The sequence below is a fragment of the Aquila chrysaetos genome, chromosome 1 (genome assembly GCF_900496995.4).
Source record: "Aquila chrysaetos chrysaetos chromosome 1, bAquChr1.4, whole genome shotgun sequence".
NCBI classification, from domain to species: domain Eukaryota; kingdom Metazoa; phylum Chordata; class Aves; order Accipitriformes; family Accipitridae; genus Aquila; species Aquila chrysaetos.
This window is the reverse complement of record NC_044004.1, coordinates 2,524,494-2,537,842: the sequence shown is the minus strand read 5'-3', so window position 1 is coordinate 2,537,842 and position 13,349 is coordinate 2,524,494. Positions and strand designations below refer to the sequence as shown.

General features: G+C 47.4%; 1 protein-coding gene across 7 annotated transcripts in view; it reads right to left on the bottom strand.

The window, feature by feature from the left end:
• SLC4A11 (solute carrier family 4 member 11) overlaps positions 1-12,829 on the bottom strand; it is a 99,156-nt gene extending 86,327 nt beyond the window's left edge. Inside the window, exons 1-2 of one of the 7 annotated variants that reach the window (XM_041123834.1) lie at positions 7,179-7,280; positions 5,851-6,258 (exon numbers count right to left, since the gene is read on the bottom strand). Coding sequence is in view for 3 of the 7 variants with exons in the window: in XM_030021045.2 (XP_029876905.1) it covers positions 8,315-8,540 (226 nt within the window). In the remaining 4 variants the exon portion in view is untranslated. Of the gene's footprint in view, positions 1-5,850; positions 7,154-7,178; positions 7,286-8,314; positions 9,082-12,698 lie in introns of those variants that run through there. The other 6 variants (XM_030021058.2, XM_030021045.2, XM_030021050.2 and 3 more) reach the window with 6 other exon arrangements.
• Between the last annotated feature and the right edge of the window lie 520 nt (positions 12,830-13,349).

Genomic DNA, 13,349 nt, shown 5'->3' with positions numbered 1-13,349 from the left:
ACCCCATAAGTATCGATCAGAAAAAACTTAGGTACCTTCATCACCTTTTACTCAGGGTGTGCTCCAATATCCCAGTTTCCATTGCCTTCAACACTGTGTCGCTGAAGCTTTAAGGACATTTCTGAAACTCATCAGCACATACAGTGTTTTGCATTAAAGTTGATAAAGCGAAACGCTTCAGGCTCTGAGCAAGAACTTACAATAAAAATCACTTGTTCAGCTGAAAAAGCCTTTAGACTTTCCCAATTTCCTCCCAGGAGGAATTACCAATTCTCAGCGTGACAGACTGGACTGCCCAGTTATCTGGAAAGAAATCTACTTTCCAGAAAACACGTAGGGCTTTAGCTTTGAAGCAAAGTTTTGGCCACTTCAAGCTCCTTCCAAGAGTTCCTCAGTCAATGCTAAAAGTGTCCATCAGTACCATTAAAGTTGATTAAATAGTTGGATACCAGCTTCCCTACATAATGGGGAACATCGCAGTTAGTTGCACCGCCTCAAAGAGATCTGCGGCCAAAGCCAGACTGAACAAAAGTATTGTCTCATCTAAGGCTTAGATCTGGGGGAAGATGACAAAGCTAGCCCCATCCAAGGCTCCAACAGACCTGGCGTTCAATATTAAACTCTGAGCTCGCTTCTTATTCTTCGTTCTTTCCGCTCCACCGTGAATTAACATCACGGGACAAGGGAGTCCACAGCTGCACAAGTGACCAGGGAGCTGCACAAGTGACCAGGGAGCTGCACCCAGGTTCATGCAGTTTGGGGCAGGGAGAAAGCCAATTTATGTGCTTCAAATACCTAATAACCAAACAATGCTGCTCCCCTCCTCCACCCTAAGGCGGCAGAAAACCAGACTGACTTAAGAAAAAAACCACACACAAGGGATAATATCCCAAGGGAAACCTGTAGAAGAGGACTTTTTTTTTTTTTTTTAATTACACAGAGCATTGACTGACAGGACCCTGGAACTGAGAGTTTAAAAGTCTCTGTATGGAGCAAGAGCTCAACAGCAGGAGGATGAGGAAGCCTCAAACTCCTTTTGTAACACAACTGCATCACGACAGAAGAATAGGCAAAGAGCTCAACAGGCAGCAAATCTGATCACACTGACTAGCTGATCAGTTCCAAATATATCAATATTGCAGGATTCTCCCACAGAGCATCAGTTGTGCTCTTAAAACATGCGATTTTGGCAGTGTTCAGGGAAGAACCAAGCAGCAAGGTCTCCTGGTGGAGACATTTGCTGCAAATTATTTAAAACCATCCAAGTCAGCAAGAATGAATGGACAGCAGCACGCAAAAAACTATTTTGCCTTAAGTTACCACTTTTCATTTCTTAGCTACACCTTAAGCAGCTGATCCCTTCCCCCAGCCCTGCATACTTCAACTGGAAAACACTGGGGAAAGCACAGCTCATACTGGCAGAGTCAGAGATGAAAAGCATGCCCCTATGCTGCTGTTCTGGGCAGTAACAATTGACGTAGAGGACAAAAGCTTGAGATTTTACTTGCTTTTCTCTACACCTAGAGAGGTGTGACCAAAAAAAAAAAAACCAAACCACACGAGTCAGGGTTTCAAAACCAATCACCATAATTCAAGGAAGTGTAAGACAAGTAAGGCATGCTTGTTAATACTTGGGCAGGAAAATACCCGGTAGATACGGTCTATGAGCACTGCTGCCCGGGGCAAGCCCAAATGTAGACCTTTCCCCAGAAAGCACAAGGTTGCATCAATAGAGGCAAAGGAAAACATAATAGAAAAAAAACTCAAGAGGGGTAAAAAAAACCTTTTGTAAGTCATTAAATGGGAAATACCACCACTGCTATGTTCCAGGGAGTTTTATATTGAAGGCATAAGAGTCAAGATCAACTAAAGGACTCTTCTTCGCTGCAGCTTTACAGCCTCGCTCCCCCTGCAAGTACCACACATGCTTTCTCAGTGCGGACACGCATCCATCCACATTTCATCCCCAGCAGAGCCTGAGGGGGATAAACCTTTGTTTCACAAGGCACACCAGAGCCCTATCCCTCCTCAACTTATCCTTTATTCATCCCAGTAGCATAGCTGCAGGGAAGGGCTAAGCACAGCCCTTACAACAAGCTACCCAGCTCCACAACGGACCAGCTGTGCTCCTCCTCCCCCCAGTTATATCCACATGCCCATCGCACATGTCTAAATATCTTCCTAATACTGCTTTCTCCAGCACTTTTTAAAGAGTAAAGAGTTAGCAACGTACCGGTCATCACAGTGAAAGCCTAAGGGCATGCTCCAGCCAGTACTCGCGGAAAGGGCAGACTCCTCTCTATCTACGTTCCCCTTCTGCCCTGCACTTTTCTCAGCTTCTCCTCCTCCTCATGAAGCTGTCAAGCCTTTGAAAAACACAGCTAGACACCAAAGAACAGATGAGGGACTCATCCCCACGTGGCATGCCTAGAGGTTTAATGCAGACAGCAGTACTGTGTACCAGCAGGCATTGGCACCACTTTGTAATAAAGCAGGGATTTTTGTTGGAGACCTCTACCTAAATAGGTTGATTAAAACATCGTCTGTACGCAAACGCCTACAAGAAGTCAACTTTTGAGGTCTTGAAAACAGTCTAGAAGACATCCATGACCCAGGAAGATTTAAATCTACTCCAAACCCCTTCACCTTGGTAAGCTTTTAGAAGATGAGAAAGCATTGGCCAGAGCAGACACCAAGAAGGAAGGTGCTTTCAAGTAGCCCAATCCAATGGTAAATTGCTGCTTTAGCCAAGAGACTCAGACCTGCAGGGACACAAGTTTGCCCTCCTTATGTGTAGAGACGGCCAAGTCCTCTAGCAGTCCTTACAGGAGAGGATGTTTCTGTTAGCGAAGAACACTTTTAAAAAATTATGCACGTTTAACACACTCTTCTTGCCACAGAATTGTGTAGATGCATCGTCTCCCCTGCCCCCCTACTAGAAGTAACCCTAAAAGATTTTCACCACCTCATTGCTTCCCACAAGGGTTTCATTTCCCCCCAAATTCCCGTTTTTTTAGGACGAAGAGGTCTGGATTACCAAAACTAAACATCTCTAACACTCCTGGGAAGTGTTCCATTTCTCTGATTTTTGGAGGATGCAACAAGCCCTCTGACATTTCCCAGGCTATCGATGGTGCATTAGTCACTTGGACAAAAAGCTTTGCTCCATGGATCTATCTAAACAGTGTCCTCCATCACAGTGCGACCATCACGCCAGTCCCAATCCAGGCAGAAAACACAACTTTATAGCTTTGTGGCTCAGCAGGCACTAAAGTATTGAATCAGGGATTATATGCAAGGAGCTGGATATTCTTCTGATGAAGGGAAATGGTGTGAAGAGGTCTTAAAGCATGCCACGGTCACCCTGGTAAACAAAACCCCAGAACTAATTTTCACAGTCGCTGGCTATGAAAGTAGAAAGCATCATATTGAAAGGATAAAGCAGGAAGCATCCTCCTGTCTGCTCAGTCCCAGGCAAACACACACCCACACACAAGCTCAGGGATCAGACATGTCTGCTTTAAAAGCATTTTCCTCACTGCACTGAACAATTCCGCTCTTCATCCCCTCCCCATCTTCCTCCAGAACACCTATCGCAATAAAACCATCTCATAGAAGATCACTGACTGCAGCAGTGACGGCTACCAGAGACACACCCCCCCCCCCCCAAAAAAAAAAAAACAAACCCATGCACACTAAAGGTTGGTGTCAGCAGCGCTTGGATTTACCAGCAGCACCAGGCTGTCCAGGTTGACTCATCACAATTTAGCCCACCCGAGCAATTAATATCCAAGGGTGCCTCCCAGAGGTGAGCCGCAAGAGGAAGCGACCCTGTAAATTGAGAGCCATGCAGCTGCTTTGCTAACAGGATCTCTTTTCCTCCTCTACCGGGTTTCTTGGCCAGCATTTTGTAGGTGAGCAGGACAAGCTGAGAAGGAAGGGAACGACGACACTTTGGGATTTGGCTGGCGGACAGAGAATTTGGGCTGTTTGCCTTTTTTTTTTTTTTCTCTCCAGGTTGAAGGGGGACATTTCATTTTGTTGGCCCTTGTAAAAAAAGTGATTTAAGACTTGCAAGGATTTCTTGCATAAGTGCTACATGGAGAGGAGCGAAAGCAAATACCTCCAGAGATCCCACAAGCTGGCAAAGGCCCAAGAACAGACCAGTTGAGGCTTTTCAGTAGACTTTTCCTGAAACATTTAAATAATTTAGAAAGCATTAACTCTTACTGACAGCTTTTCAGACAGCTCTTTCACTTGCAGGGCCCTATCAAAAACCTCATAACTCTTAATCAAAAAAAAAAAAAAAGATACTGGCCCCAATTCTTGGTCAGGGTTGAATGTGGATTCAAAAAGGGACCCGAGATATTTTTCTTTGCTGAAATGCTTTCCTTGTACAGGCAGGTCTTCCAGAGGCCACCACCTGCCACTTATCTGCAGTGGTACTGTGTAAAACATGCAAAAATACTTAAGAGACAGTCTATCAACATTTCACTTGCTTGTGGCTATTCAGAGGAAGGGAGCGGTTCCCTGCAGTGGTTCAACTGTGTTAAATTAAGCAGCAGCAAGGTGTAAACTAATAACTATAAGACCTCTTCTTTGGGGTTAGGTGGAAGAGATGCTCCAACACCACCAGTTTCACACTCTAGCATCCCCCCAGGGTACCAGGATCATGTTTTAGAACAAAGTGTGTTGCTATAAAGTTCTCATCCTCTATCTTACTGCCACCAGAGATGAAAACAGCTGCTAAAGAAGCAGCAGTGGCTGGGCCAAGCTTTTGCACCCCTTCCCACACATACCCCCCCAAAAGGGCATCTGGATGGAACAGGAGACCAGCTCTAATTCACACAAAACCAGAAGTTAGGTCAAAAATGAGACCTGTACTGGAAACATGGAAAGACACAGAAGTAGAGCAGTGAACCCAGCCACCTGATCACCAAACACATTTTCAGTTGTGGTTCCAGGCAAGACACAGAAAGAAAAACCTCCCCCCTGCCATTAAAAGTGAAAAGAGTCCAAAGGATACCCAAATGGCAGCCCAGCCACCCTCCGCAGCCTCAACCATCCCCCCAGAAACGGGGATTTCGGATCACGACAGGCTTGGCAGGCTAACACAAATCACCTCATACAGTTTCTATGTCGAGGAACCACGAAACAACAGCAGTGACACTGCCACGGGTGGGGGGAGAGCCAGCAGCACCAGGTCTGATTTTGCTGTCCATCATCAACCCAAAATAAAAATGCCCCGGTCCAGTGGTGAAATAATTGCAGACTGACAATCCGTGATAGAGTGTTATTCATTAGGACACTGTTTATGGTTCGTCTACATGGCTTCCATGGCTACAGCAACAGGGATGATGTTTGCTAGCATTTTAGACAGATTACATGTATGCATTTTGTTTTCACTCAGCACTCCACTTTCCCCATGTGAAACATCAGTATGTAAAGCCTCGCAGACAGGCTGTTAGGATGTTTTAGCATTAATTAGAGAAAAACCAGAACAGGTAAGATCTCTTGCGCTCATCTCCCCATGCATATCTTGAAACTAAATTCAAACCCTGAAAGGCAGCACTCTGGTTAATGTAAATTGAATTCAAAAGGTATTCTCCATCCTTAAACACAACAGCACAGAGACATCCGGCACAGGCAATAGATATCATCACTAAGCAGCAAAGCCCATTGAAAAATACATCAAGTACTGCCTTACTTTAGTGAATTAAATAATTAAAGAGCTGGCAGAGCTGGTTTTCTAGATTTCCTGTCCAAATGCATTGCCCAGCAACAGTAGTGCTTCAGTTTGGGGTTTAGGTTTTGGTCTTTTTTTTTTTTTTTTTGAAGACCACAACTTACCTGCACTACTTCTTTAATAGAGATGTTGTTCAAACAGCCTCCGCTCCCCTCCCGGCTGCTCCCCCTGAGCCACCACCACACTCGTGTTCCCAAATCCCGCTTCGCTCAGGTGGCCGAGGCAGCAATGGCTCGTGCTTTTTCAACGGCTCCAATATTAATCCATCCAGAGCATCTTTCTCCCTCACTTCCAATTGGCGAGTGGCGAATGGGTGGAGTGAGAGCAGGACCCATTAGCTCCCAGATGGGTACTTCCAACCCAGTTCTCCCAACCGGAGCGGCGATGCCGGCGTGCCGCTAACTTCGCGCCTACGAAGCATCGCTCCGCATGCCGCCGCGGCCCCTCCGAGGCTGGGCTTTGGGTTGTCTCCTCCAGCCACCCAGACCTCCCTGCCTCTCGGAGCTATTTGCCTTTGAGTAGCAAGGAGGAAAAATAGAACAATTAAAGTGACCCTGCGCTTCGGAGCGGGAGGGTTTTGCTGGATGCTGTACGGAGAAAGCCTGTGTGCCTCCTTAAAAGAAAAAAAAAAAAAAAAGCTTTGTGGCAGCCAGGCTTAACTGAAGTGAGAAGACACTGTACCTTACAGACAGAAGTACAGGGAAAACAAGAGGATGCGAAGATGCAGGAAGACGAGAGGGAGGGAAAAAAAGAAAACACCCTGCTGCTGAGAAGTAGATAACAAAATTTCTTAAAGATATAGCTGCTGTGCTCTGCGAGCACGGTGCCTGCCCGACTGCAGGGCTGGGCTCTGATGGGTTTTCCACGCCACCCAGCATGACAGTTCAGCAGCAGTGCAAGGGTTAACGCACACATGCAACGAGGAGCCTGCATAAGGGAATGAGAAACAGGGCAGTAAGTCTGTGTTCTAACAGCAAGTTGCAGAAAATAGAGCTGAAGAGACCTCACCTCATCCGAGGAGACTTATATCCAAGCCTGTCTGCCCAGCGCTCGACCACGCAGTGCCTAAAAAGCTTTGGAGGGAAGATGCCACATCCTCTCCCCCCCTCCAGCCTATTCTACTCCTTCACTTTCCTTACAATTTCAGATTTTCATAACAATAAGCCAAGTCTCCCCCAGCTGGATATTTAAAGCCCAGAGGAATGATCTATGCTAGCCAAAAAGGAAAAAAAAAAAAAGGAAAAAACCCTAGCTCCCCAAAGCAACATCAATTCAGCCTTAGAAAAGGCAGAACCCTTAAAAAAAAAAAAAAAAAAAAAAGACAGAAACGAACAGCGAGTTATCCAAATGCTGGCAAGACTGGGTCACTCCCCTACAGTAACTCTGACAATTACTGTGACTTAAGTAAAAATTTCTCAGCAATCATATTTACCAGGAGGCAGCAAATGTTTCCCAGCGCAAAGCAAGGCAAGGCAGGGCACGGCTCGGGAAGAGGCATCACTTTTAGCAGAGGGCTTCAGAGCCACATACCCCCGTTTTCAGTCCCTGCTACAGACTTGTTTCCGCTGCATGAAACCACAGGCAATGCATGTTTTTAAACACCTCCTACGCATTTTCTCTGCCGAGACTGCTCATCCAGTCTCCTCCATTTTTTTTTTTTTTTTTGCATGCCACCTGACGAGCTTTCCCAGGTACGGCGCATCATATTCAGACTGTTAAGAAGATGTAAAGGAAGTATACCACGGTTCATAAAGTATTTGAGGATGGAAGAGAAGCTTAGAGGTCTCTAGCCCTGCTCCTTGCTCCAGGCAGGACCACCTTCAAAGCTAAACCAGCCTGCTCAGGACCTCGTCTCATCAAGCCCAATACCTTCCCCAAAAAAGTTTTACAGAAAGTCAAGACTGCTGTCCTCAGGATCAGCACTTACAGCAGAGCTCAGCTCCTAAACCAGCAGGATTTACTCAGATTCCCCATACAGATTCTTTGCGGTAAAGCAACGTGTAAAATTTTGAACCAAGCTGACACGTTTAAGGTACTTCCTTATAGCGAGACAAATCTGCAATATAGAGAATCTTAATGCCTTCCCCTATACCCACACTTGATACCTTTAATAACAGTTTAAAGGACAGAGTTGACAGCATCACAACCCTAAAGGTGAAACGAGCCCGCCTAGCCTCCAGCAGGTATTTCAGGTTTCAAACACTGCCGGATTCATTTCAGCAAGCGAACGAGCTTATGAAACAAAAGACTGGCTAAGATCAGTTTCTATTTTTATTTTTTTTCCATGCCGAGGTTGTTTATCAGCTCTCCCTGGCCAGCCTGCCTGGGTGCGAGGGTGTAGCAGGGACCAGAGCAGCTCCTCAGCGGAGATGACAGCGGCCAAGCAAACACCACCAGGAGAGGTCCGAGAAGAAGGTGCATCAACACAACCGCGCCAACGCATCCACCTGCGTTGCCTCCCTCTTCACCCACCGCCTCCAAAAGCCACCCCCCAAATCTCGGTGGGCTTCTCTGCTACCCCGTACCACCCCTCTCCGGTCCCCAACCCTTTCGTCCCCGGTCACGCACCGTCCACCGGCCCGGTCCACCTCTGCGTCACCAAACGTTGCGGCCACGGGGCCAAATCCTGCGAAGAGCCAGCGCTTGCCCCGAACTGGCCATAGGGCGAGCGGAGAAAGGTGAGCCGGGGGTAACAAAAAGAAGCCGGCTCCATTAGGACAGAGAAGAGAGGAGAGCCAGGTACGAAGCAAACCGTGTCTCCCTTCACCTCCTTCAGCGGGTACTGTTGGGACATGCAGTCTCAGGAGCCTTCTCCCCGAGAAGTTTCTTTTTGGAGAGGAATTAGTGCAAAAAAAAAAAAAAAAGAAAAAGAAAAGCTGCTCAAGCAGCCCCGCTGCTGCTGTCACAGCCCAGCAGAGCACACTGGAAAGGCTGCGTCTCCAGCCTGTATTTAAACGCCCCTCTCAGAAAGCAGAGATGCAGCACAGGAAGAGACAAATTCCAGCTCTGCGTCGGGCTGATAAGCCAGGTTTATAATATTCAAGAAGTATTGGCATTACTACAGTTCCTCCTCCCCCCCCAACGAATATCTTGTGCAGTAGCTCGTTGTGCACAATAAGCAAAAAAAAAAAAGCCCAATCCCTGAAAAAAAAATAAAAAAAAAAATCAGCCTGTTCCGGTGGGAACAGCCAACACGTTGAATAAAACAAACACACGCGTGTTAAACCCTGGGGACGCAATTAGGCTCGGAGCAGGGGGAAGAGGCGTTTAACTCCTGGAGAAGGAGATGGCAGCGGGTGAGAGGAAAAGGAGAATAAACCTGATGCCTGACCCTGTGCTCCGTGGGGTGCTTTTATCCCCAGAGGGGTGAGCCCAAGTAACAGCTCCCACCGCTGCACCGTGCCAGCACCTGCCCCAACACCAAAAGGGGAGGAAGGCCACTTCATCCTCAGCCCCCAGATTGCCCCGTTCTCCTAGTTTTCCGCTCTTTATCTCCCCCCATGAGCGGGTAGCACCCAGCAATAACTCACTCCATCGCCTTCGCTGTTCAAAACCCACCCGCAGCATCTCAAAACAAAAGGTTGCCCAGCTCCAAGCGCTGACCAGCTGCCATCGTCTCTCCACCAGCTTCAAATCGGAGTTTTTGCCCCTGCCACAGCCCACATTATCACTAGTCTCCATCCATCCATCCCACCATGGTGTGGCTGCAGGGATGGCCCCATGAGCCCTTCTACTGCGGTTTGCATCAGGTCCTTCAAACTTCGGGAGCTGAAAAGCACCCGTGGGGAAGAAAGTTCCTGCTCAACACAAGTATAAAGTCAGTGTTACCCACTCCGGTGGCTTGTATCAGGTTTTCATGCTTTTCTTCCCATCTTCTTGCAGTTTCTCAGCAGGGCATTTATGAGGAATGAAATCAGACTCTATTCTCTCCGTGCCCTACCCAAATCACAGCTCCCATGGGTCCACCAGAGCTTGCAGACCCTTCTTCAATAACAGAGTTAGACTGAAGCCCTTCATACTACCTTTTTTTTTTAAATTGCAAGTCAGAGCCAGGGATGAATTTAGAAAGGGGAAATAGAAAAACCCATGAAGTTATAAGTGACAGCTAAGTGCTTTGATATCAAAGCCAGCACTGACAGATGCAGAAGCCTGCAGTGCTCTGCTCCAGGACAGCATGTCACCATGCTCTGCAGAAAGGCTTTATGGGGAGCTTATACTAGATCATATTTAGAGAGTTATATTACATTAAAAAAAAAAAAAAAGAAGAGTTTTACAGTTTCACCAGGTCCCAGCACAAACTTCTGAAGGAGCTGCTTTGCAGACTTCACAATCACAAAACACTGCTCAGACTCAAATTAGCACAAACTTCAAGGAATTGCCTCAGCATTCCCAGTTTTTAACCCTACTGCGCCGCATCCTTCACCGTGGACTCCTTAACCCCTTTCGGCAGCGACGGCACCACGCCATGCCTCGGCTGCTGCTAGCAGCAAAGGTAGCGTGGATTTAACATATGCTGGATATCTGCTGGTGTGCCTGGCAGTAATTTGCATATTTCGAGGGTAGATGACAGTTTCATGATGATGAGTCATTACAGTGTCCCAGAGTTGTTTACTCCCAGAGAAATCCTACATAAGGAAACGGGACTTTTCTAGAAGTGGTTTTGCATCAGGAAGAGGTAACTCAGTTGCCACCCAAACTACAGCAATAGAAAGCTTCGGGATAGCAATCACTGTGGCTTCCCAGAGACACCGAGATCACAGCACAGTATTAGAATTACTCACTAAAAAGAACAGCAGCTTTCCCCCCAGGTGATGTGATTTAGCACGTGTCTTTAGGCATACAGTACACATGTGGTGCATCGCTGTGGTTCCGCAGGGACAAGGTTTGAGGTTTTAGTCTTATACAGGCAAGTAAAACAGCACCAGGCTAAGTCGGCCAACTGTGGACTAAAAAAACCCAACTTTGCAGCTAACCTCAAGCTCCCTCCTGCAAGAAATATCAAATTTTTCACTGACACTTTGAGACAATATAGCAAGCTTCCATTTCGAATCCTTGTGCTTTTCAAACCAGGACATCTTTTTTTCCCCACATTGACTCAACATAAAAACAAAGCTTGCTGTCACAACTGTTTACAGCCTTAAATGATTTACTATAGCTTTACTAGAAGTCAAGGCACTACGAGTTCACATACAGATATCTTATACCACTGGGGGAGTCAAGCAAGTGCTCCACTTAAAAGCCCAACTTGTATTTTTAGCTGCCTTCATTTAAACAAGCTGAACCATTCGAATTGCCAAGGAACAACATGAGAGCCGGAGAGGAACTTCCTCTGCGGTACATAATTCTTACAGAGTGGTAACTGTATAAAAGCCACAGATATTTCAAAACTAGAGGGCTCCGACGGAGATGGATTAGCCAACACATCTCGATTATAGCAGGGAAACGGCGACGCGCGGCTCACAGGGGTGGTTGCAATGACTGAGGTCGCAGCGTAGACAGGACTCAAGAGTTGCATCACTGTTTCCTTCCAGCCTCCAAAAAGAAAAAAAACAAGCCACAAAACCAACAACAGCAACCTAGGTGAGAAAGCTGAAATACCACTGGATTTATCCAGCCCTGGGTCAAGCAGTTTATCCCACGCTTCAGCGTTTGAGGGGCAATAACTCCTCAAGGGAGGGACAAGGCTATGTTCACACCTAGAAAAAACCCACACGAGAAGTCCTGCAAACATTGCACGCTGCAACAACTTGGGGAAAAAAAAGTTTTATGTTCCCAGTAGATTGTTGACATGCATATTGCTGATGGACAGCCAGTCCGCACCATCAGGTCTCAAGAAGAATGACAGTCCTTGACATGAAAACCAGCAGCTTTGAGGAAGAACATCAGGTCTGAAGCAAACTTTAATTAAACTGGGGGGGGGGGGGGGGGGGGAACCCAAACCAACAAGGGCACAGTCCTCCTCAAGAAGAGATCCTCAGAAGTCTGAGGACCAACCTCCCGCTCGCTGTTTTGCAGGCAGCAAAGCTGTTGTGCCACCTACAGTTGCTTTTACTCCAGAACAAAAACTTTCCTACGCGAACCCAAGTCCCTGTCATTTAATTTAGTGTCAAAACTAGCGCTAACGCAGCCATGCTGATTAAGGAAGTGCTTCCTTTGGTAAGGCGGGGGGGGGGGGAAGAGCTTCAGAAAAGAACTTTTAAAGTTTAGGGTAAATCACAAAATACATTTAAACCCATCCTCTCCCCGCCTTGCAAAACAACCCGCATCGTGGGGGTTTTTGCCAACGCACACCCCTGCCCAAGCCCTTTACGCTAGTTCAGCTGGAGCCATATAGTTTCACCTTTTTTTTTTTTTTCCCTCCCCTTTTTATTGCAGCTTTTACACCATTATCAACATGAAGTCAGGCAACCGCATCCGCAAGCAAAGCACCGGAGCGGAGCTAACCACCACCTCGTGCCCTCCTCCCTTAATTAGGTATAAACAATAATTAGGTATAAACAAGTACCAGAAGGGGGGTGTGGGGGGAAAAAAACCACCCCCAGAACAAGCAGCCACGAAGCTGCCATCACTCCCTTATCCCCTGGTACTTCTTCCACGCCGCATCTGCGCTCCCTGGGCTGAAACATCCCACTGCTGCCCAAGGAGCCCAAGATTTTTTTTGGGGTCGGGGTCACCATCTCCCCGCAGACACTCACAAAACCCCTTGAGCCATGATGCAAACCCCGAGATTTCCCAGATTTCTGCACCCCCACCCCCCCAAAGAAGGGAAAGCAGAATACATCCTCATCCCCCCTCCAGACCAACCTCCTCTTCATCGCATCCCATCGCCAGCCCCGACCCCTCCGCTCCTGCAAAAAGGCAAAGCTGAGACCCCGCAAACTACGGGCAAAACTCATCACACTTGTGCCGCCCCCCCCCCCCCCGCCGGGCTCCTGCCAGCTTTGCCTCTCACCGCATGGCTGGAGGTGAAACACCCGTCTCGCTGCCATGGCTGCCTCGGTTTTTCCTCTCATCCCGTCTTCATTTCGACACTTTTCGGGCTTTCTTGTGGTTTCGAAGGGTTTCTATTTATTTCTTTTTCTCGCCCCCCCCCCCCCCCGCCAAAAAAACAAACAAACAAACAAAAAACCCCAACACACACAAAACCCACCAAACCAAAAAACCCACAAAACCTAAACAGGAGAGACAGCTCAGCTAAAAAAAAAAAAAAAAATTATATATAAATAAATAAACCCAACTCGCCGTGCAGGAGTGCGGGCTGGAAGGGGAAGGGACGGAGCGGTGTCACACCCCCGCCCGGGTCCTAGCGCCCTCCCCGCAGCCCCTGCCCAGCGCACCTATATTGAGGCTCGTCGCTTCAATTAAAAAAAAAAAAGTCTGTTTTCACTTTTCTAGGGATGCCAGGCTACTAGAGGCATTGGCAGGTGAGATGCTGCTAATAACTTCAGAGCTGGGAAAAAGCATCGAGCTGACAAGTCTTGCTTCTCCCATAAAGCGTGCTGATGTACGCCACAGGGTCCCATCATCCGGACTGGTTTTCTCTGCCCCTTCGAAACTTCCTCTGAAATAACCTGGCACAGACACATTTAAGTCAAAAGCAGCC